Raw genomic sequence first — 24,925 nt, 5'->3', positions numbered from 1 at the left:
TATGTTAGAACAGTTTTTGCCTAGCAAAGCCTTTGTTTTTTCATGTTTTTTTAATGGTGTATTTTACATTTTGTTTATAATTTTTAAATCTGAATTTCCCCTATGCAATATTGGACAAATTTTCACCTTTACTTTCTTGACATATATTGATTATTTAAATTTTTTGTATATAAATCTTGCATTCGTCTGGGATTGATTTTGATGTGCCATACAGATCTGATTTTTTCCCTTATGGTTAAGATCTAGTCCCAACACTGTTTACTGAAATGCCGTTTATGAAAATGGTAGGAGCAGTGCCTGGGACACACAGTTCTTCCATAGACAGTCCTAGCCTCCCCCTCTCCCTGTCTCTGTCTCTTGCATAGTCTTAGAGGTACAAAGTAAGGAGCTTTGCCATATCCAAGAGTTAGGTTGGAGGAGGGGAAATAAGAGCAAGACTACTAATTGGGATTTTACCATTTCATCAATGATGAATATTTATGAAGCTCCTCTGAGTGATGTATGAGGATTGTTAGCTTCCATAAAGCTAGTTTGGAATCTTGATAGGACTTTTCTCTTGGGACGTGTTTTTCCAGAAGGTCACATCATCACTAAGTAAATGGGAATTGGTCCTCATCTGGATTTTCATAATGATACAGCAGACAACAACCTTTATGTATGGTTGAGTTACTTTTGCTTTTCTCCTGTTAGCCTGCATTACAGTATTTCATTTTCATGGTCTGGCAAAGTTTTCATTGCTTGATGCTAGGTGGAAAATAAATTAGACTCTCATTGTTATAGGCATGGTAGTGTTAACCAGACTAATTTTATTTGGTTACAAGCACCCAAAATGTCTGAGGCATTAAAAAAAAAAAAAAAAACTAAGGTAAAATAATAATGGTTTTTAAATTAGTTTCTCTGATGTATCAAGGCTAAGTAGGGCTACAGTGGTAGATCATTGTGGAAGAGATTGCTCCTGCCCACTTGCTGGGTGAATTGGGTCTTCATTTGTTTCCTTTATTGTATCAGAGAGTAATCATCCTTTGTGAGGTGATCTTGGAATTCTTAAAGGAGCAGAAAGTAATTATTATAACTAATATGTCATAACAAAAAAGATAACCTAATTTACCAATTAATGTAACTTGTATCATACCTCAGAGTATAAGACTAAGAACAGTGTCAGTTTTCAACACTAGTTAGGAAGGTTCATCAACAAATTCTGTTTTGTGCCAAAACCCAAGGTTTTACGAATCTAAAAATGCTCAGAGCATCTTTTCTCATATTATTTTCATTTCTAAATCTTTTTTCTCAGATTTGCTCATCTCTCAGTCTCTCAAAGCCTCCACAGTTCCTTCATTTTCTACCACTAACTCCCCATAAAAATAAACCAAAAAAAGCAAACACATAAATAAATAATCCCCTAGAATCTGGATATTATAGATTCTTTCTGTTTTATATTAGAGCTTTTTGGGAATAGCTGAATGCTTCAGTTTCTTTGTATTAAGGCTGTATTGCAAATATTGTCATTCTAAAGTCACTGTGCATATTTTCTACCATATATGCCAAGAAGATGAAAATGATTGTCTTTTAAGAAAAACAAAGAAAATGCCACCAACCCCCCCCCTTTTTTTTTTTTTTTTTTTACTCTTTCTTGTTTCCTAAAGATGCTGCTTGGATCTGATAGGAGAATAATCCTTTTCATGCATTTTTTTTTTTTACTATATTTCCTCCTGTGGGGCTGGAATCGACCAGGCTTTAGGAGCAGGGGAGGGTCCCATGATAGAGAGCTGCAGCTTCAGTTTGGAAACAGCTTCAGAATCTGATAGCCTGATGATTTGGGGTCACTTGGAAGGGTGAATGGGTGAGCATGAGTATATGTCTGAGGAGATCCCAATTGAACTAATCTCTTGACTAGTCTTATGTCTGCCACAGTTGTACTTCATGGAGGAAGAGGGCAGGCTGAGGTGGACAGAAGGTGAGTTTATGCCAGCTGGTGGCTGACCAGATGTCACAATCAGGTTAAAGAAAGTTAAAGGCCCTGCTTATCTGCAGGACAGAATTTGGATTGTAAAAGCTTAGTAGATGAATGAAAATCGTATCCTCCAGAAACCCAAGAAGATTCAGAATTTGAAAAAGAATGAGGAGGGAGAGGAGGAAAAGCATAGCTAGAGGATGTACATCAAACTGTGCAAAAACATGAGCCAAGGACTCTTGATTTGGGTGGTTGCTGATTTGCAGGCACAGAAGTTCTGCATAAAGTATAATGAAAAGTCTTAGCTAATCTGCCAGAGGTTGAAATTTTTCCTCTTCATTCCATCATGGAAAAACATTCATCCATATATGTTCAAATGGGGGTAGGGGCAGGGGAAAACTAAGCAGACTGCTTGGAATATTCACTGTTTCCATCAGGAAAATGAGAACTGAGTTTTCAATTTCATAGAGGATTTAAAGCAGGAATTAGGCCCACAATATTGTACCAGTAAGAGAAAGTCTCACGTCTGATCTTGAGACCTAATGTAACTAAATTTTCAGTGTATGAGAGTGAGTATGGAAGTGACCGTTCTATTTATTTATTTATTTATTAAAATATTTATTTACTTATTTATTTTTGGCTGCATCGGGTCTTGGTTGCGGCATGTGGGATCTTTCATTGTGGTTCGCGGGCTCTTTGTTGTGGCGCGTGGGCTTCTCTCTGCTTGTGGCGCACAAGCTTCTCTCTATTTGTGGCGCGCGAGCTCAGTAGTTGTAGTGGGTGGGCTCCAGAGCGCGTGGGCTCTGTAGTTGCAGCATGTGGGCTCTCTAGTTGTGGCGTGTGGGCTTAGTTGCCCCGCAGCATGTGGGATCTTAGTTCCCCGACCAGGGATCGAACCTGCGTCCCTTGCATTAGAAGGTGGATTCTTAGCCACTGGACCACCAGGGAAGTCTTGGAAGTGACCATTTTAACACGCACACTATAGCCTATAACTAATCTTGTTTCTTCTGTGGACAACCTGACTCTGGTAAAAGTCCTGCCAAGGCCAGCTCATTTCCGTCTCCCATTAGATTCCGTTTGGATTTCAAAGTGTAGATAATGGGTTAGATTATAGGAGAATATATAAAGTGTGATGTAATGGCTACTTCGAAGATACTTTAAATGCACTTTTAATTAGTATTGTCAAATTGATTTCACACTGTAGTGCCTAATGAATGCATTTTATGATAATGCACGTGTCTGGATGATGATGGTTATTTCAGGGTGGATATTGATTTAAATGTGATCCCATGACATCACTCCCAGTTATCCTGGGTGATATGGCTGGTCCAGAAGCACTGGCTAACTCAGAAGAATCTTAACATACTTAGGAAATAGCATGAACCATTCTTACCTGCTTTTGAAGTTTTCTTCAGTTCTTAAAAACCCTGGGTGAAAACAAGTACTCTCTCTTTTAGTCTGTCATCCTTTCAGCAAATAACTAAAAGTCAGGTGTTTCTGTACTGGGTAGATATCACTATATACCAAAATATATCCAGGCTGGGAGAGTATATCCTGGGTAAAAGTGAGAAATAAGAGTATTTGCCATGGATATTTACCTCTTCGACCCCATGTGTGTGTCAAGCCAGGGAGGCACTTAACATTTGTAGGGCCTGAGCAGGAGTACAAATGGAAGCCCCTGGCTGGTGTCCCTTGGTCACTACCACCTCCCATGCACACTGCAAAGGGCTCTGCATGCACTCAGGCCAGCACATCCAAGCTTTGTCCACAACGCCTCACACACATCTGTCTCTTGGCTACCTTTCAGGCCTAGGGATGTGCACACCTGTGTCATGCTCACCCTCAAGTGGATGGATTGGGGAAGGGCCCGTGTAGGCCCTGAAAGCGGGTGGGGGGCCACTTTCCAGGATCTCAAGTACCTTGAGCACGGCCTTGCAGCTGGGGAGAGGACACGGACTAAAAGCAAGTATGTGTCCTTGGCCCTGGGGCCTCATGGCACCGCTGGATGGGGAGAGGTGAAAGAGGGCCAGAGCAAGGCCCTCTAAAGTTTGGAAGCTCTTTCGTCAACTCTAAAGGTGGCACTGTGTCAAGCCCTGGAATATGAGAATAATTGCAGGATGTTGTTTTGTTGGCCCTTTTGTTTTTAGCCAACACACGCTGGAATGTCTGTTCTGTGCAGATTGGGAGGCTGGGTGTTGTGGGAGGATACAAAATACAAAGCTGTTTTTAATCGAGTTTTGGGGAGATAAAAGCTGAACTGAGAATAATTACAAAACAACTGGTTAACGAGGGAAAAAGCTAGCCCCTAACTGTTAAGGAAGGGAATTTGGGGTGAAATGGAGTAAAGTCATGTGACTGGTTTTGTGCCCGACCTGGGTTCTTGGACTGTTTAATCGATAGAAGTTGAGAAGAGGCCACAAGAGGAATTCAGGCAAGGCTTTATTGGGGCTCCTGCTGCCGCTTGAGGGAGTGAAAACAAGTAACAGGTTCCCTTTCTCGCTCCTGGAGACGGGGCGAACTGGTTCCTTAAATGGGGTGAGTGTAGGGGTGTGTCCAGGGGTCGGGCAGGAGGGGTGGCTTAGGTGATCTGCCCACCCCCTGGGGGGTGCTGTGTGCGGGGATCTCGCGCAGTACCTTGCTTTTGCTCCCGGCACCTCAGAAGTGGCAGCTGGGTTTTGGCTTTTTTGTATCTTATTGTTCATAGTTTGTCCCAACTGCGCATTCATGTTTATTTTTAGTTCCTTACAGTTTCTTTGTATTCTGTTACTAGAGGAGACGTTTGTTGAGGTGGCAGCACTCCAGTAAAGGGTCCCAGGTCCCAACCTGTCTCAGTTTCAGGGTCATAGGGTTTAGGGATCATGGAGATCACGGCTGGCAACCTTGTGCTTCCAGGTCTCCGGCGGGTACCATAAATGTGTGACTGGACCAGATACAAGGCAGTGGGACCTAGGGAGAGACTGTGGGCACATTTGTGTTTAACTAGTGAGTGTGTGCCCCAGCAAAAGACGTTCAAATTAAAAATAAAAAGCTGAACAATGTGCTGACCAAACAAAATGGGAATGCAATCCCTGACTCTCAACTTCTGGGGTTGTTGCTGATGACATGAAAGTGATGTTGCCACACTGATGCCGAAACTTAATTGCTCACCCACAGTTACACCTAATAAAGTAACTTGAGTTATGGAAGGTGCTTCACATACAAAATAAGCGGGAGGGGAAAAGCTGTAAAGAGAAAATTCTTTAGGATCCTGCAAACAGTCCAAATGTTGGATAAGACAAGTGGAAAGAAAGAAGAGCCCTTTCCCCTTTCATACTAGAAGTATTAAAAGTTTGCTCTGTTTGGAAAACATAGAGGAATCCCCTGTTAGTCTTTTCATTTCTGTAAAATCCTACCAGTAATTATTATATCAAGTTTCTCTGAGTGTGAGCCTGTGATCACCTTTCCCAAACAGGCACTGCACTGGGTTAACCAGGGTGCTCCCCCAATTCATGATGAATTTGGAACCTATGAATGTGAGCTTATTTGGAAGTAGCGTCTTTACAGATGTAATCAAGCCAAGATGTGGTCCTACTGGGTTAGGGTGGGCCCCAAATCCACTCTGACTGGTGTCCTTATAAGGTGAGTTAAATTTGGACACACACACACGTACACACACACACACACAGAAGAATGATGGCCATGTGAATACAAAGGCACAGACTGGAGTTATGCTGCTCCAGACCAAGTAGCATCAAGGACTGTCAGCCACCACCAGAAGCTAGGAGAGAAAAGCAAGGAACAGATTCTGTTTCAGAGCCTCTGGTGAGAGAATAAATGTCTATTGTTTTAAGCCGCCCAGTTTGTGGCACTTTGTTGCAGCAACTTAGGAAACAAATACACGCACCACTTCTAACTTCCTCTTTGTTATTAGAAATGCCACCAAGTTCCTGGTCTCAAAGGTTATCATTCCTGCTTCTAACCTTCTCTCGCAAATGCATTCAGTCTTCCAAACCATTACATTTCCTTCTTCCTCTCTACTTCCACAGTTGTCACTCATCATAATAATTAATATTTGAATTCTGCTTTCTAGAATTAAAGCAATTTTAATTCTCACAACAAATGATGATAGGAATGGTATTGTTACTGAACGTAAGATCTTGTGCCCGACGCATAGTAAGCCCAAACAAACCAAAACGTCGCAGTTTGGAGCCGAGAAAGGTTTATTGCAGGCCATGCAAGGAGACGGGTGGCTCGTTCCCAAAAAGCCCCAAACTCCTCGAAGGCTTTTAGCAAAGCGTTTTTATTTTATTTTACTTTTTTAAAGAATTTTTTTTCTGATGTGGCCATTTTTAAAGTCTTTATTGAATTTGCCTCAACACTGCCTCTGCTCTATGCGTTGTTCCCTTGGCCACGAGGCACGTGGGATCTTAGCTCCCTGACCAGGGGTCGAACGCTCACCCCCTGCATTGGAAGGTGAAGTCCTCCACCATTGGACCGCCAGGGAAGTCCCAGCAAAGCGTTTTTAAAGACAAGGTGAGGGAGGGATATGGTTTGTCGTTGCAAACTTCTTAGTGTTGGAATCCTTTGTTCTCACATCTGTCCACGTAGGTCAGGTCATGATGTTCCTGTAAACCTCCAACAAGACAAATGTTATTCTCTGTTCTGCAACTTTTTATCTCCATATGAATGGACTCTTAAAGGTCAGAGCCCTGAGACTAGGCTATCCTGTATATTTCATGCTATAGGCAACATTCTTTTACAAAAGGTGCAGAGCCAGCATGACTAAGCACAGGAAAAGGAACAGATCTAATATGGTATCAGATTTGTTCTTGCCTATTACAGTATTATTCTGCCCACTTAATTGATGAGGAAACTGAGGTTCAGAGAGTTTAAGTAATTTGTCTAAGGTCAAACAGCTTTCTAGCATATTACAAATTTCGGATTCCAACAAGGATAGTCCCTTTACTCCAAGAAACAATACTCAACCCCAAATGGAGTGCTTGGCTTTAATTATTTTTCTATACTGCTTTCTCCATCATTCCAAAGAAAAGACTATAAGGACTTATCTGTATCATTGGGGTAAAATAAAAATAATCCTCAAATCATTCTCCTTTGCTTACCCACACCTTGGAGGACTATCCCTTAGTTATTATCCCAGCAAAGGCATCCCAGTGTTGATGGAACGAAAAAGAGAGAGCTCATTTGCCTCTTTTTTTCCTTGTAACAACAGAATTTCTTTTATATGTTTAATTACAGCCTTAGAAGAGACATCAAATTGGCTTTTAGCGGAAAGTTTTTTTTCCCCCCGTAGGTGGGTCACTGGAGATATAATTAATACAAATAATAGCTATCATATACAGATTTCTTTTAGTTGAAATGACCTCTTTTGCGTACATTTTCTCACTGTCTGTAACAAAGCAGCTACTTGGGTTATGTTGTTCAGCTGGTTTTACAGCAAAGTCAAAGAGTACATCCTTCCCATGTGAGAAACATGTTAGCAGCTCCCGCAGTTGTCTTAGTGAAAAACTGTTTTTTGTTGTTGTTAAGGTGGAGGTTTATGAAAAGAAAAAGCTGGTTGGTTATTGATTTTCTTATCTTAAGCTGTATGTTTTAGCAGTAAATTAGTGTTGTAATGCCAGAGGAGACTGTAAAGTCTCTGACAACGCCAATATGGCAGAGTTATACTGAGAGTGACCATATACTTTATTATCCAAACCAGGACACTTTTGAGAATGAGAAAGGATACTATTAATAATTACCTCAGGACAACCGGTATAAACTAGGACTGGTCCTGGACAATCAGAAGATGTGGTCATCCTCAAACTATTATATATAGAATGGATAAACAGCAAGGTCCTACTGTATAGCACAGGGAACTATATTCAATATTCTGTGATAAACCATAATGGAAAAGAATATTGAAGAAAAGAATGTATATATATATATTTGTATAACTGAATAACTTTGCTGTACAGCAGAAATTAACACAACATTGTAAACCAACTATATTTCAAGAAAAAAAAAAAGACAGCGATACGGTCATCCTGGTCATTTTAACCCACCCTGGAGAGAGGGGTCCAGCCTGTTTTTGCAAACATCTTCCCCCAAAGAGATCTTGATGAGTGGAACTAGAGGTTAGTATTACTCATGAATCATTAGGTTGTCACTTGGAAATTATATATGCATATATATATATTTAAGTAATTTTTTTTGGATATCAGTAAGAGACATATTGAAAAACTCTTGACCAAATGTTTTTGTCTTAGCCATCCTGGAGTTCATGGTTCTGGGAAGACTGAGGCTCAAACGGATCTTGGGCTGGAGGAAAGGAAATGACAGAGTTGGCCTTCCCCACTGAGGTGGAGACTCATTCCTTAGAATTAGAGCCCAGCCCAGGCACTCAATATATGCTGAATAAATAATGGCTGGAATGACTCCAAGCACGTCCTGAATTAGACTGTGATGTTACTTGATTCACAGCTGTACACCAAAAAAGAAACTTCTTTCTTTCAGAGGGTGAGGCCATAATGAAGACCATTTGATGAGAACTCAAGTTTCTGAGTTGGCACAAAATTGTTTGTTGTTTTGGGGACTGAGAGAAGAATTAAAGCAGGAGAACATATTTCATTTACATTGGGAAAGGCCCCTGGGAATTAAATGGTAGGAAAGAGTCCAAGGTTTTTTGGTGATTAGTTGAGGAATGCTACAGAAAGTGGTATTAGGAAATTCTTCAAATATTCAGACAGTTAGTGAGCACCTACTCTAGGGCAGGTGTTGTCCAAGGTGCTGGGATTCAAAGGTAGAGAAGAGAGTTCCTAATCTAAGGAAAATCACAGACTAATGGGAAGACATAAATATCATGACAAGGCCGTAATAATGGTATATAAAGATATAGTAGGACCAAGAAGAAGAGAATGAGTCTTTTTACCAGGGAATGCGGGGGCATTCATGGTAAAAGCGATGGTGGAACAGTCGATAAGATGGATGAGTTGGCCTGGGAGCCAGCTGGGCTCCTGAGATAGAGAAAGGAAGGCAAAAATGATGGGACCTGAGTTTTACCTGGTTGATACAACATTGCCAATATCTTGGTATTACTTAACCCATGTGTTCTTAAACTGGACCTTTAAGGGTAAATTCACATATTTTGATTACAGTGGTGCTGAAAGACACCATACACCTTTTTGGATATCTACAGTAGTCCCCCTTTATCCATGGGGGATACATTACAAGGCCTCCAGTGGAGGGACTTCCCTGGTGGTCCAGTGGTTAAGACCCCGCACTCCCAATGTAGGGGGCCTGGGTTCAATCCCTGGCCCAGGAACTAGATCCCACATGCTGCAACTAAGAGTCTGCATGCCGCAACTAAAGATCCCACACGTGGCAACGAAGATCCCACGTGCCGCAACTAAGACCCAGTGCAGCCTAATAAATGCATAAATAGATAAATATAAAAGACCTCCAGTGGTTACCTGAAACCACACATAGTACTGAATTCTCTCTCTCTCTCTCTCTTACTCTCTCTCTCTCTATATATATATGTATATATGCACTATGTTTTTTTCTATACATACGTACCTATGATAAAGTTTAACTTATAAATTAGGCACAGTAAGAGATTAACAACATAACTAATAATAAAATAGAACAATTCAAATAATATACTATAATAAAAGTTATGTGAATGTGGTCCCTCTCTCAAAATATTGTATAAATTTAATGCCTTTTCTATCTTAACTAAGTACTTTTCACACAGTGTGGCCATAACTTGTTGCAGTTTGAGATGCAACAGCAAAACTAGCGTGGATTTCTTTTTCCTTCTTCACAACTTCACAGATAGAAGATTCATTCTTTCCATAGATCTTAGCCACCTCAGCATATGTTTTTCTTTTCTTTTCTTATTAAGTTGAGAATTTTTACCTTTTCTCTTAAAGAAAGCACTTTATGACTTCTCGTAGGCATATCCAAATTGTCAGCGTCACTACTCCTGCGCCTTGGGGCCATTATTAAGTAAAAAAAGGGTGACTTGAACACAAGCACTGCGATAACTGCACAGTCAATCTGATAACCACATAGCTACTAAGTGACTAATGGGTGGGATATGCTGGATAAAGGGATGACTCACGTCCCAGGCAGGACAGAGTGAGATGGTGCAAGCTTTCATTATGCTACTCAGGAGGGTGTGCAATTTAAAACTTAAGGATTATTTATTTATGGAATTTTCCATTTAATATTTCCAGACCACGGTTGACCACAGGTAACTGAAACTGCAGAAATTCAAACCATGGATGGGGACGGAGGGGTTTACTGTACTTAAATCTGAATAAAACTAATTTCATATTCTGCCAGCATGGTGAGAAGGACTTCAAGAGAACAATGTTTTTGAAAAACCATCCAAAGTGGATGATAGTGCATGGTACTTTGAAAGTCCCACGGTTTTGGAATTCTCTGTGCTTTCATTCTTAACCTGAACCTGCATTTAATTGCACTAGTGTCTACTTTTGTTTAACTACAATTTAACTTAGTTTCATTTAAATTTATCTTTGGAGTGGAGGAGGATGGATAGAAGGGTGGGTCAGATACTCCCCATGTTTCAGCAAGATGCTTTAGTATTTCGAAATAGATATCTTGTCTCCTTGCCTGCCCTTATTGAGGTTTGAAGATTTTAAGTCCATCCTATCTTTTTAGAGCTTCATCTTTTCCTTTAAGTAATTTTTGTCTTTGCTCTATCCTTCCTCCTATTCTTTTTCAGCATGAGCAAAAATTCAGCTTTTAGACAATCATAACTTGTGAAGGAACAAGTTCTGAATTTAGACTCCTCCCTGTGTTGACCATTCTGGGGTTATATGATTCCTCATATCCTTTCAAAGGTTGAGAGGCTAAAGTCTTATTAGCGCCCTGGTGGTATGATTTCTTGGTAAACGTTTCTGTAAGAATGAGGGAAATGTCAATTTTCAGGAAGAGCAGTGAACTGTGGAAGATTCTAAAATCATTTATGAAAATGCTTACAATTTGTCTTTTTAAAAAATAAAACAATTATGAGTTAGAGTCATAGAGCAGAAAGTGATCTCTTGACCCTCCTTATAAGTGAAATGAGTTTTACTTCTAATGGGATTGCTAATGTTTTAGTTGTAAACCACAGAGATTATTTGAATAGGTTCCTCCCTATCCTTTGTGTGGTTTATTCATTTTTAGGGGAAAGTAATTGATGTCCTCAGCATTTTCCAAAATAGAGTTTTGTCACTAACAGGCATTTGTTTCTTAAGATTCTGTATATTTTGTTACTTTTCCGGAAACTTATACAGACGAGCTATTGACACAGAACAAGCAAAACTGTGTAACTCTTCGTGGAAGGGTCAGTTAGAATGTCTGGCTAACAAAGATCTCTGGATCATGTTGACTGCATACAAGAGATGCATGTCAATTAATGACAACCGTTTCCTGACATAAAGCAGTTAATTCTAAGCTGAATATTTGTATTGAATTTTTTACGAATACCACATTTCTAACAAATTATAGAAATTTGGTTGTGTAGGTAAATAGCTCAAATTAATTTAGAGTAAAAAGTAGCCTTGCTGTCTCCTTGCATTTGAACTTTTAAATGCACTTGTGGCAAATATGAGAAGTACATTATGTTTGATACTTCAAATTAGAAAAACATTTATTCAAAAAATCTTTGTGATTGCAAATTGTTAGCATGATCTTTTGGCTTTGCCTGATATAAGAACTGCTCAGAAATCAAGTTTGGACTTGAAAATACCATCTTGATCAAAATGAGGCCCAAAGACAGAAAGTGGCAGGAAATACTTGGCATTGCTGCTTTCCTTGGTGAGTCAATACAAATGATTTTGTAGATTAATGAAACAAAAAGACTATAAAATATACAGCATCTTGAATTCTGCTCCATTGTTTTAGCGTTGGCTTCTTTTTAAAAAAAAAAAATCTCAAACTATCTATTGAGCCTCATCACTTAAGTTCTTTCAGCTTTTCCTTTTTGTTTCAAAAGACTTGTACTTACCTCTTTTGTTGAGAAAGCAGCCATGAACTCTGTGTCCAGTTGTTTCCAGTTCTATGATGCCTAGGACATTGCCACTTCTCCTTTTATGGTGAAAAATAGCACCTTTTCTGTTTGCAAGAGCAGAGGCTGGGGAAGATGACATGATTGTGATGGTGATATGGGGATTGGGGAGGACTGATTTGAATAAGTGAATCTTTATGGCACCTTCAAAATGTTTCCCCTCTGGAAATTGAAAAACAGAGCTACCACAGAGATATTTTATTCATGCAGAAATGAAATTGGAACTTGGTATAAAATCCCATTGGCTAAACTGAACATAATGTAAAAATTTGAGCATTCCAGTCCCAGGTAGATTACATTAGTAGAGGTTCCTCTTGGGAGAGCCTGGAGAAGTGCTTCCCAACCATTCCATGGACTGGGTGCATCAAAACCCTTGGAGCTCTGGTTAAAATGCATAATGCCAGGCTCCTGCAAGTGTGAGTCAGAGTTGAACTGAGGAGGAGCCCAGGAACCTGCATTTTTATTGAGTATCCCTCCCTCCATTGGATTGCACTTGGGTAGATGTCTTAGTTCACCTAGGCTGCTATGAAATACCACAGACTGGGTAGCTCATACACAACAGAGGTGTATTTCTCACAGTCTGGAGGCTGGAAGTTGAAGTTCTGGGTGTCATTAAGGTTGAGTTCTGATGAGAGCTGGTCTCCAGACTGCAGACATCTCCCGGTGGCCTCATATGGTAGAAGGGGCAAGGGAGCTCTCTGGGTTCTCTTTATAAGGGTATTAATGTCATTCATGAGGGCTCCACTCTCATGACCTAATCACCTGCCAAAGGCCCTCCTAATGCCATCTCTTTGGGCATAAGATTCTCAGCCTTATGGGGTGGGGGTGGGGGACACAAACATTCTCACCGTAGCAGTAAGGGATCATTTGGAATTTTCCCCAATGTTAGCCAGATCCTCTCATGAATCAGTATCTTTAGAATAACAAGTACCAGGATTGCAGCACTCACAGGTGCAGAAACTCCCGCCACCTGGGGTGGCTGCTGCCCAAGGTCAGCTGTGAGTTATAGGGAACCAAGCAGAGTGCCCCCAAATCCAGGCACTCTCCTCCAGGCCACCCTCTTTGCTACTAAGAACCTCTCCTGCATAAAGATTCCAAAAGGCATTTTCCTAACTCCTGTACCCCACTACCAGGAAACTCTGATACAGAACCTGAGCCTCCCTGTGTGGCTGGCCCCGGGGCCCCGCGTGTCCTCATCGGAAAGGGCAAGTGGCAGTGTGCCTGCTCCTGTGTGAGGCTGCTTTGTCACTCAACAAACTCGTCCACTTAGTCCTGAGTCCTCTCTTGGCCAGGCAAACCCTCTTCCCATTGCTTTCCCAGACCGTGATCATCCTTGTTGTCTTAGTCAATGAATACCGAAGCACAGACATTTATTAGGCTCCTACTATGTGCTCTGTGTTCCTCGTCCAAAGACACGAGGAAACAAGAGAAATAAGGCCCCGTAGAGCCAACCTGCAGTCACAACAGAATGTGTCCATACCCTCTTCTGCCCGTTGGTCTCGTAAGTCATTTACACCAACGTACAGCATTGTGTCCCCATTTCTGTTCTGTTTACGTACATCATCTGTAAAACTGAGCTGAAACACAGTGGCTTCTCCCAGATGGTTTCAGAAAACATCACAGACTATTGGAGTTGGCTTTGCCCATCTGAGAAGCTTTATCAGCTCCTCCTTTGACTCTCAGGGAGGCGGTCTTGACTAAAGATTATAGGTAAACTTTAGAACAATTGGCTTTCTGTTTAGATATGCTTGGTTTATCACTTGGAAAGGCCTTTTTGCTTTGGCCTCTGTTCTCTCCTGGCTTCTAAAAACCAACTTTTTTTTTCCTCCCCATGAGTCTTTCTGAGTCTTAAGCTGAAACTCGAACCTCAGACTGCTTTCTCAAATCTCAGAGTTTAGAATTTTAGTGCTAAGACATTTTTCTGACCCCTTTTTAGTTATATCAGTTTCAACCCTCAGTTTTGTTGTATGTGTGTGAGGTTCATGGGTAGAATTTCAGAAGCCTCTCAAGAGAAAGAGGGGGAAAGCTCCTTTAAGGATGGAGAGTAAAAGAGTACATTTCACATAATACACACCAGATCACTGGGGGATAGACCAGATGTTTGTAGTTGGAATATCACCAAAGTCTTATGATAATATTTAATTAATCAAATATTTAATTTGATTACCCATGGCAAATGACACTGGTTTTTTACTCATAACATTCATGTTTCCTTACATAAGAAGCTTATTTAAATAAAAAATTTTTAATATTATATAATCATGCAGATGGTACATGGATATGATAAAAATAGCAAGGTAGGTACAGAAATAATGGAATTTGGGGAAACACTGGTAAGTGAATGCCAAGAACAAGTATCCTGTAGGAAAGCTCCCAGCCCTGCAGAGTGCACACCCACCACCCACGGACACAGGAAGCCTGCGGAGGTGAGCTTTCACTTAAATAGAGCACAGGTTATCCATGTGTGCCAGCCATGCCCGAGTAGCAAGCCACGTAAGTGCAGATTAACCACTTGCTGGGCATGTATGCTGGAAAAGGAAGTAACTCACATTTACGGTGGGGGGAGGCACAGGATCCCGGCAGAGCACTGCAGCGAGAGACTCGGGAGTACGAGAGGCGTAGTGAGAGGCAGCTTGGTCTCCTGCCTGGAGGTCAGCGGGCACAAAAGCAGGGAAGGCGAACCAGGCCCTCGGAGGAATCTCTGTTACAACCAGGGTGCCTTACTCAGAGGTTACCCCCTGATTTTATTACAGACCACATTTGTAGTAGGATGACGATAAATAAGAACCTGAAACTAGTAGGCTCTTAACGATAACGAAAGTTTTAAAGTACTTATAACCCATCGTTGGTTTTCTTTCCTCCAAGTATGAAAACAGTGAAGCAAAAACTAAGTGGAAGAGAAGAGGCATTTCCCTTATTTATATGTGGAACAGAATCTAGAGGTGGAATTGTAATTTTACTCCATTCTCTGCTCTGTATTTTAATAGCATTGGGTCCAGGAGCAAAAGTCCTTCTGGCCTGTGGTTCCCTCCCCTGTCCCTCTTTGTCTCATCTGATTAAATCTCTTGGTCACTTGATACCAAAGTTCGCCTTCCAAGCCACGGCTCCCCCCTCTCTGCTGCTCCCAGAGTGAGGGAATGGTGCTCCCAGAGTGAGGGCTCAGTTCTCCTGCTATCTGCAGAGGCTGTGGAGGTGCCGTCCACCAGCATGTTGATTTTGTGGAAGAGCCAGTGAGAAAGTTCTCACAAAGAGATAAGAAAGAAAGCAGAGTGGACCTGTGCTACTGACTGGCCCAAACCACACATTCTAATACGCAGTCAGGAGGGATGTCAGAGCTAAGTCACCTATTCTTCCAATCACCAATAATTTTCGTTCTAAAAATCATATCATTTAGATTTTTCTTTTGTGTGGAATAAATGAACGGTTGTGCTCAATGTCTGAGTGTTGAGTTTCTGTTTAGAAGAAGTGAGGATACAAAAACAAGACCCGTATATATGCTGCCTATACGAACTCACTTCACATCTAGAGACACATACAGCCTGAAAGTGAGGGGATGGAAAAAGGTATTCCATGCAAATGGAAATCAAAAGAAAGCTGAGTAGCAATACTCACATCAGACAAAATAGACTTTAAAATAAAGACTGTTGGGACTTCCCTGGTGGCGCAGCGGTTAAGAATCCGCCTGCCAATGCAGGGGACACGGGTTTGATCCCTGGTCTGGGAAGATCCCACATTCCGCGGAGCAACTAAGCCTGTGCACCACAACTACTGAGCCCACATGCCACAACTATGGAAGCCTGTGGGCCTAGAGCCCATGCTCTGCAACAAGAAAAGCCACAGCAATGAGAAGCCCACACACTGCAATGAAGAGTAGCTCCTGCTCGCCACAACTAGAGAAAGCCCGCATGCAGCAGCAAAGACCCAACGCGGCCAAAAATAAATAAATAAATAATGTTAAAAAAAAAAAAAAAAAGACTGTTACATAATGATCAAGGGATCAATCCAAGAAGATATAACAATTGTAAATATGTATGTACCCAACATAGGAGCACCTCAATATATACAGCAAATATTAACAGATAATAAAAGGAGAAATTGACAGTAACACAATAGGAGTGGGGGACTTTAACACCCCACTTACGTCAATGGACAGACCGTCCAGACAGAAACTCAGCTCAGATCCTTAGCTTGAGTTTACTGGTCCCTCTAGTCCTGGTCACAGCTGTCATTGCAGAGACTGACTTACGTCTCGTGTTTCCACCCCCTCTCCCACCTCAGCTCCCATCTGCTGTTGGAACTGTCTTATTTAGAGCAGAGCTCTGAAGAATTAAAGATAAAGTTCCAAGTGTTGGAGTCTCAGAACCAGGTGAAGACAGTGCTTAGCTGATAGAAGGGTGTGACTTGGCCATTTATTTGGGGAAACACTCAGTGTAAAACTAGCACATGGTGTTATCATGGGAAGTGCATGTACCAACAGAGACCCAGATTTAGACCCAAGACTCAACAAACACTTCCAAGCTGAGTCACCTTGGACAGACTTTGACCTTGGACAGAGATTAAATGAACTATCTAATCTTTTTGATATTCAGGTTCCCTTCTGGAAAAAGAAGATACTAACCGGGTTGTGTTGAGGCTTAAATGAGAGGGAGAGGATCCTTCACCCCTACCCCCAGCCCACCGAGTTTCTTTGCTCTCTTGCCTTCAGCCCCAGGTGGTGTGCGTCTTTCAATCTTTCTTCTTTGCCTTTAACCTGTCCTTTTTTTGCCCTAGGTTTGGTTTTTTATTCTTCAGATAACCACAATATATTAGTAGAATTGAAGAATGTTTTAAAATATTGGTATTGATCAAATACATTTATATCATCTTTTTATTAATCTTTAAAATCATTTCTAACCTTTTCTTTTCAAAATCTTCCATGTCCAAAAGCAAAATCAATGACTTTTTAAACACGTTTCTGTGTTTGGGGCTGCTGGTGGGGTTGGCTTTAACCTTTTGTAAGTGAATGGTCTTTAAAATGCAAAAGATCCTCTACCTTGGTATAGAACTTTGGGGTGAGTCTTGATGATTTTTTCTGGCTTAAGAGGGTCCAAGTCCCAGGTGCTTCGTGATAATTACATAATCTCTCCGCTCACGTCAGCTTTGCGGCATGTAGAATGTGGAAGTATTAACCTTCACTTAGGATAAGGTAGCACTGTACCCAAGGTCAACCTTGCCGGGGTGGAATAGAAGCAAGTGTGGCAGCATCATAGAAGAGACGCAGGGAACCCCAGGATTCTGCAAGAGCAGAGATCTAATCTGATTCAGGATTCTAGACCAAGCTCTGACCGTATAGGACCTTCCCACAGGTCCTCAGTTAACACACTAAGTCTTGGCAGCCAAGAGTCCTCGTGAAACTGGCCTCACCACAATCATCTTTTGACAGTTCCTGCCTCACTTTCCTGCAGTTGTCTGTGATATAAGACCAATGGGGAAAACTGACTTCTCATGTTTGTTCTATTCATTCCTCCATTTAGTCATTTTTTGAGAGCTGACTATATGGCAGGCACAGTGTTCGTGGTACCCAAATGCGTGACTCCCAAGCCTTACCCTTCCTGGACTTAGGGTGTAGCAAGAGACACATCTGCAAGCAAGCACTTAGGGGATGGGCCCCACTGGGGTATCCACAGGCACTTTGAGAGCTTAAAGGGGGCAAGCCTAACTGTTGGGGGGATGAAGGGGAAGAAAATTCCTTTAGGGGGGTGTTACTTGTGTTGAACCTTGAAGGCTAAGGCTTTAGCAGCCCGGTTGCTAGCCGCAGCTCTGAATCTGCATCAGCTTTGCCCTGTTTGCTGACTCACAGTTTCCTCATCTCTGACCTGGGAAGACGGCACCCACCTTTCCCATCTCTGGAGGTAGAAGTAAGGCAACAGGGAGGCTTGTGAGGTTGTGAGGACACTCACCTGTTGGGAGGTTCTTCTTCATGCCCCAACAGTGTGTGCCTGCAAGATGGTGGGTGTGCCTGGGCTTAGGGTTCAGTGTGCGGCTGTGAACTTCCCATCTGTCCTCATTAGACCAGTATGACTAAGTCCATTTGGTCATGATCCCGATGTCCTTCTCTGATAGTAGAGTCTGCATTAGAGTCTGATTGAGTAAATCCCCTCTTTCTCTTGCTGACAGTGTGCACTTGCAGAGATCACTGAACAGTATGAGCCCCAGGTTTCTCATCCGTATGATAAAGATGACGGTAATAGTTCATACCTCGTGGGTTGGTTGTGAGGATCAAAGGAGATCATGTGTGCAGAGTACCAGGCACAGTGTGACTCTCTAACAGTCACCATTATTAGGACTGGGGAGTAACCAGGAAAGGGTCACAGAGAATCAGGATAAGGCTCCTGCTTGGCCATTTTCATGGTGGTTCCTGCCATGGTTGAGGTCACTGCTACCCACATAGCACACTGGGTGGTTGAGAGAGGGTGAGCCACCTCTTTTCCTCTTCGTGGATGGTGAAGGCAGCTGAGATTGGATGAATTCCTTATCACTGTCATGTATTCAAAAAATACTTTCAATTCAATAATATCCAAGATTTTAAAAGGAAGGAGGAATATTCCATTGTATATATGTGCCACATCTTCTTTATCCATTCATCCGATGGTGGACCTAGGGGTAAGATGGGAATAAACACACAGACCTACTAGAGAATGGACTTGAGGATATGGGGAGGGGGAAGGGTAAGCTGTGACAAAGCGAGAGAGTGGCATGGACATATATACACTACCAAATGTAAAATAGATAGCTAGTGGGAAGCAGCCGCATAGCACAGGGAGATCAGCTCAGTGCTTTGTGACCACCTAGAGGGGTGGGATAGGGAGGGTGGGAGGGAGGGAGACACAAGAGGGAAGAGATATGGGAACATATGTATATGTATAACTGATTCACTTTGTTATAAAGCAGAAACTAACACACCATTGTAAAACAATTATACTCCAATAAAGATGTAAAAAAAAAAAAAAAAAAAAAAGGAAGGAGGGCTTCCCTGGTGGCACAGTGGTTAAGAAACCGCCTGCCAATGCAGGGGACACTGGTTTGATCCCTGGTCCGGGAAGATCCCACACGCTGTGGAGAAACTAAGCCCGTGCGCCACAACTACTGAAGCCAACGCGCCTAGAGCCTGTGCTCCGGAACAAGAGAAGCCACTGCAATAAGAAGCCCGCGCATCGCAATGAAGAGTAGCTCCCGCTCACTGCAACTAGAGAAAGCCCGCGTGCAGCAAAGACCCAATGCAGATAAAAATAAATTAATTAAAATAAATAAATAAATAAAAAATAATCAGGGTCTTTTAAAAAAAAAAAAAGGAAGGAAATGCTGTCCCAGGCTACAGCATGAATGAACCTTGAGGGTATTATGCTAAGTGATATAAGCCAGTCACAAAAAGACAAATACTGTGTGATTCCCCTTATATGAGGTACCCAGAGTGGTCAGATTCTTAGATACAGAAAGTAGAAAGGTGGCTGGGGGGAGGGAGGATTGGGGAGTTGTTTAATGGGTGTGGAGTTTCAGTTCTGCAGGATGAAAAGGGTTCTGGAGATTGCACAACAATGTGAATATACTTAACACTTCTGAACTGTATACCTACAAATAATGAAGATGGTAAATTTTGCTGTGTGTATTTTATCACAATTTTATAAAAGCTTAATAAGCTTGTGCCAAGTGTAAGGCATTATACCTGGCCCAAGGGGAGGCAGTGTGAATAAAAACAAATATGGCCCCTGTCTCCCCTTACGAAACTTACAGGCTGGTAGGGGAGGCATATGTCAAAGGAAGGATGACATTAATGGGCAAAAGTGCAGCTGGAACAGGTGCTCCAACCAGAATTTCATGGTACCCTGAGCCTAGAGTATGGGGACTTGACCTCATCAGGCAGACCAGTCCAGGTGAAGAGCAGCAGTGAGAGGGGTGAAGGGAGACCATCCCAGGAACGTGCGAGGCATGAGCCAAGGCTGCGACAAGGAGGCCAGTGTGGCTAGAGTGCAGAGTGAGGAGGAAAGCGTGTTGTGAGAAGAGGCTGGCGAAGACGGAGAGGACAGACCACGCGGCCTCGTTGGCCACAGTAGAGTTTTCTTTCTTCCTGAGCTGAGGGGAGGCCATTGAGGGTTTTTTTTTTTTTTGCGGTATGCAGGCCTCTCACTGTTGTGGCCTCTCCCGTTGCGGAGCACAGGCTCCGGATGCGCAGGCTCAGCGGCCATGGCTCACGGGCCCAGCCGCTCCGCGGCATGTGGGATCTTCCCGGACCGGGGCACGAACCCGTGTCCCCTGCATCGGCAGGTGGACTGTCAACCACTGCACCACCAGGGAAGCCCCCATTGAGGGTTTTGAGCTAAGGATGGGAAGACACATAGAAAAGCAGGTTTGTGTTTTGAAAAGATCAACTTGAAGGAACATTTTTTTTTTCTTACAAGGAAAGATCTTATCAAATGCTAAGAGTTGTCTCAATTATTCACCTGGAAAAATTGTTCGAGTCCCCTAGATGTTTCTCTGGGGCCTGATGTTCACAGGGCCCCTGGCGAGAGTACAGACGGAGACCCACATCCCATAAGTCTAAATGGTTACAGGCAATAATCAAGCCAACCAACCATTATTAATATGTTCTGTCCTCTTACCATGACAAACATCTCTTTATAACTAAAATGTCAAAAAAGATATGTACAACTATGGTTTTTAATATGACTAAGAGCGAACAAAGTAGCAAAGATGATTGAATTTAACTATAACCGCACTGTCTGGGTATTCTGTTGGGTTAATGAGATGTGGATACGTAATAAAATATTTTATAATTCATCATTTCCTATTTCATAATTTTTGGCCTTCTTTATAGTAAAATCACGAATTATATTTTAATTAAGATTTCCATACAATTCGTGTTGTTTTAATAGAAATGCTGTTAGATGACTTTTTTATAACAGGTATATTGAATATATATTGTATATATATTCGTACATATGCAGTTCACCCATTTGAAGAAGCCAACTTTTATTGAGTCATTTTAGTTCTATCATTTTCATTAATTCCAATTTGAAGAAACTTTGCCCTACTGAGATCATATCAACCTGAATTGTTAAAAAAGCTTCTTTAAAGCAATACTTGGATTTGAAAATGAACCATAAATATAGTATATTATGTTCCAAACATGGTAATGGGATCTCTGAGATAAATTATCTTTATCACAAAATATATTAGAAAGAAAATATTTTAATTCCATCACACAAATGTCTGTCACTTACGCTGCACCTTTTCCTGTCTATTCAAACACTATCTCGATCTAATATTAATGTAAAGCCCTGGCATCATGTTTCACACATATTATTTGGACATCTATGCAAATTTAAGAGCAGTAGGAATGGTTTGATGTTGTAAAATGTTCCTTGGCTGCCATGTACAAGTGTTGTGAGTTTGGAGGACCTCCTGAACTACAAATTGGAATATGAGGAGGGGGAAGAATATAGACATTTGGTACAGCTAGGGATGGTGCTTCGTTGTGCGAGGATCCATTGTATTCATGTATTTGAAAGAAAGGAATTGACAAGTTAATTAGCCTTTTCTCACATCCCGGTGTTTCTGCTGCTCAAACCTTCCCTGCGCTCTGAAGCAGCCCCCATCGCTGCCATGGCTGGTATTAGCAGTGGGGAAACCCTCGAATGTTTGGGGCTTTCAGACACGGATGCCAGTTGTTTCGAGGTCATAGGGCAAGGGATGTCGGGGAGCAGTTCCCTGGGGCCTAAACAGTGTTAGTCACAAGAGCTGGTGTTTAGGATTACTCCAAGTGACACGGGCACTCATGTGTCCTTAATAAATTGTGTGTGTGTGTGTCTGTGATATTTGTGGACTTCGAAAGCACAGGGTCCAGGGTGGGGACCCCTCTGCCCAGGGGGTTAGTATGGCACTACCTGCAGCCTCAACTTGCATAAGCACTCGGCAGGCCCTTTCCAGATCCACCCCCTTCAATTTACTAATCCTCATATTGGCCAGCGCTGCCAGGAGGTACTTTCTCTCTCGCTCTGTTCCTTTTAAAGACTGCTGACTGCGTTTTTCACTTGTTTTGTCTTATTAGGAACTGGAGAAAGTGGCAAAAGCACCTTTATCAAGCAAATGAGAATCATCCATGGGTCTGGTTACAGCGACGAAGACAGAAAGGGGTTCACGAAGCTAGTTTATCAAAACATATTCACCGCCATGCAAGCCATGATCAGAGCCATGGATACCCTGAGGATACAGTACGTGTGTGAACAGAATAAGGTAACATGCTTAAGAGTGTTGGACCCATTTGTGAATGCATGCTATCCTCCTCTGGTTAGCATATGTATCTGAACTAAAAGATTTACTGCGTGCTTCCATCAGAGGCCTAAAGAAGCTCTCGAACTCAGATTCTGGGGTAGAGATACTCCAGAGGAGTGCGATGAATTTAGGAACAGCGCTGCAGTCTTATTTCTGCAGAAGCTCTAGCACAGTGGTAGTGCGGTGCTGCCCAGTGCGCAGCAATTCAGAAATGTGGGTAGTCATTCTGGTGACTTTTTTCATATGCTGAGAAAAGGAAGACATACATATACATCTCCTCTTTCAGCTAAGATACCTGGTTAATTTCTTCATTGGAGCAGTGGAGATCTTGGGTTTACAATGGCCAACTTTTTAAGAATTCCCAGTCTTAGGAAAATGCCCTGCAGACTACTCAAAGAAGTCAGTGGGCTTTGTTTGTTTGTTTTGGGAGCTAGCCCTTCTTAGGAGCTAAGTGATGATTTATGAAGGGTAATGCTTGTGTCTCAACTAGCAGAGGACTCTCATAAAGTAATGGTATGAAGTTGCCATTTGCTTTCCTGTCACCGTGGGTTATTTAAAATACATATCTGTTTAAGACTATAGGAAAATAATGAGGCAGGAGGGTGGGAGGAGGAGACAAATAATATTTTCTATGGTGTATTGGAATGTAAATCCATAGGAAAATACTATGTATAAGTTCATTAAGAATCTGATAGGGTTTCTTTAAAATAATTGATACCAAGTTACAACATGACATGATGATAAAGAGAAAAATTCTGTCTGATTCTCTTGTGTATCAACTGAAAAGAATTTAGCTGCTCAAATGCCAGAATAGTGGTTTAAGTATGGACGTCAGGGACAACTTTATCATGAACTTGTGGCATCTGTGTTCATGTACATTATACAAAGAGTTTCAGAGCAATCCATCTAATTTTTTTTTTTTATTACTCAGTGACTGGATTACATAGGAAAACTCAACGTGCACCAAATTTTAGACGTACCTTTACAGTGTGACTGCAACCTTGTGTCTTTACCACCATTTCCTTGCAGTCTTGAGGCAATGAAGGAATATAGCTTGCCCACAGCTTCAACCTTCAACAGTGTTAACGCTGAAAAATGTGTGTGTGCATGTGTGACAGGTGGTGGGGGGAGGGTGTTAGTGGTGGGAATTAGTCTTTAGTATCTGATGCCAAGTGATATGAGAGGTGCATCCTGAGCCACTGGGTGATTCTACAAGTGACCCTGATTCCTTTACACATTGGTTTTGAGTATATACATTATATCTTTTTGAGTGCATGCAGTTAAAAAAAAGAAATCACCCTTTACAAAGTATTTTAAAAATTAGGTCATCTGTGGAAATTTAGGATTATTTCAGAGAAGAGGTATGTCAGGAACGTCCTTGCGGTAATTTTAGTTAATCTACTTTCCTCCTTTGTAAAAGGCATTTGTTTCCCCAGTCATAGTGGGGTGACTAACTGGAATTTAGGGATAGATTTGTAAACAGGCCTATTGGGAAGAAAAGGCTCAACTATAAGTCAGTTCTGCTTATCTTGGCAACATGTGTTTGTAAAAACCTGATCAGATTTAGTAATCAAGGTCCCTGGGTTTTTGTTTGGTTTTCCCTCAAGGTCTTCTAGAGGAACTCTGAGTTTATATTTCAAACAAAAGGGTTCTCTGGGGTTTGACACTGCACCACTTTCTTGTGCTCTCTTGATCTGAATTCTTTCTCACAAGGCCATGTCCCCTTGCCCACTAATCTGCCTTAGTTTCCCCCAGCTGCCGTAACAAAGCACTTCAAACTGGTGGCTTAAAACAGAGATTTCTTCCTTCAGTTCTGAAGCCTGGACGTCTGAAATCAAGGGGCTTGGTTCCACCTGGAGGCCCTGAGGGAGGCTTTGTTCCATGCTGCCCTCCTAGTTTCTGATGGTTGCTGGCAATCCTTGGTGTCCTTTGGCTTGTAGATGCTTCCATCCAGTCCCTGACTCTGTCTTCCCACAGAGCTCTCCCCTCTGTATCTCTGTGCTCACATGGTGCTCTCCTCTCTGTGTCCAAACCTCCCTCTTCCCGTGAGGACAGCAGTCATTGGGTTAGAGCCCATCCTAATCAAGTATGACCTCATCATAGCTTGATTATATCTACAAAGACCCTATTTCCCAATAAAGTTACTTTTTGAGATTTGGAGTTTTCATGAATTTCAAAGCAACACTATTCAACTCAGTACAGTCTGCCCTCTGCCCCAATCCCCCAAAGAATGTCCAGCCTATAAGCAAAATACATTCACCCCATTCTAATATCCCCCAAAGATTTAACCCTAAAAACAGCATCAACTCCAAGCCTCAAACCTGATCTAAATATCAACTCAAACGGTCCCCAATCTCATCATTTACATACTCTAAATCAGGTATGGGTGAGACTCTGGATATGGTCCATCCAAGAGCAGAATTCCTCTCCTTTCACACACCTGTGAAACTGGGAAATGAGTCAGTAGTACCTCTGTCTCCTCCTCATTTGCTGTCTCTGGCTCCATTCTCAATTCCTTCTTTCTACTTCAAGTACCTGCATTCATGCTTCATAAACTTCCTCTTATCCCTCAAACATATGCCAGGGATGAACCACATAGTGACACGGCTTAA

The 24,925-nt window shown here is 41.9% G+C and overlaps 1 protein-coding gene across 1 annotated transcript in view; it reads left to right on the top strand.

Moving 5' to 3' along the window:
* Positions 1-24,925, top strand: part of GNA14 (G protein subunit alpha 14) — a 194,080-nt gene that overhangs the window by 75,749 nt on the left and 93,406 nt on the right. The window contains exon 2 of the mRNA XM_029203368.1: positions 22,090-22,274. Within this exon, the coding sequence (XP_029059201.1) occupies positions 22,090-22,274 (185 nt within the window). The remainder of the gene's footprint in view (positions 1-22,089; positions 22,275-24,925) is intronic.

This window comes from Monodon monoceros, unplaced genomic scaffold (assembly GCF_005190385.1).
Source record: "Monodon monoceros isolate NGI ecotype Baffin Bay Population unplaced genomic scaffold, NGI_Narwhal_1 Super_Scaffold_5, whole genome shotgun sequence".
Taxonomy (NCBI): domain Eukaryota; kingdom Metazoa; phylum Chordata; class Mammalia; order Artiodactyla; family Monodontidae; genus Monodon; species Monodon monoceros.
This window is presented reverse-complemented; position numbering and strand designations above follow the sequence as displayed.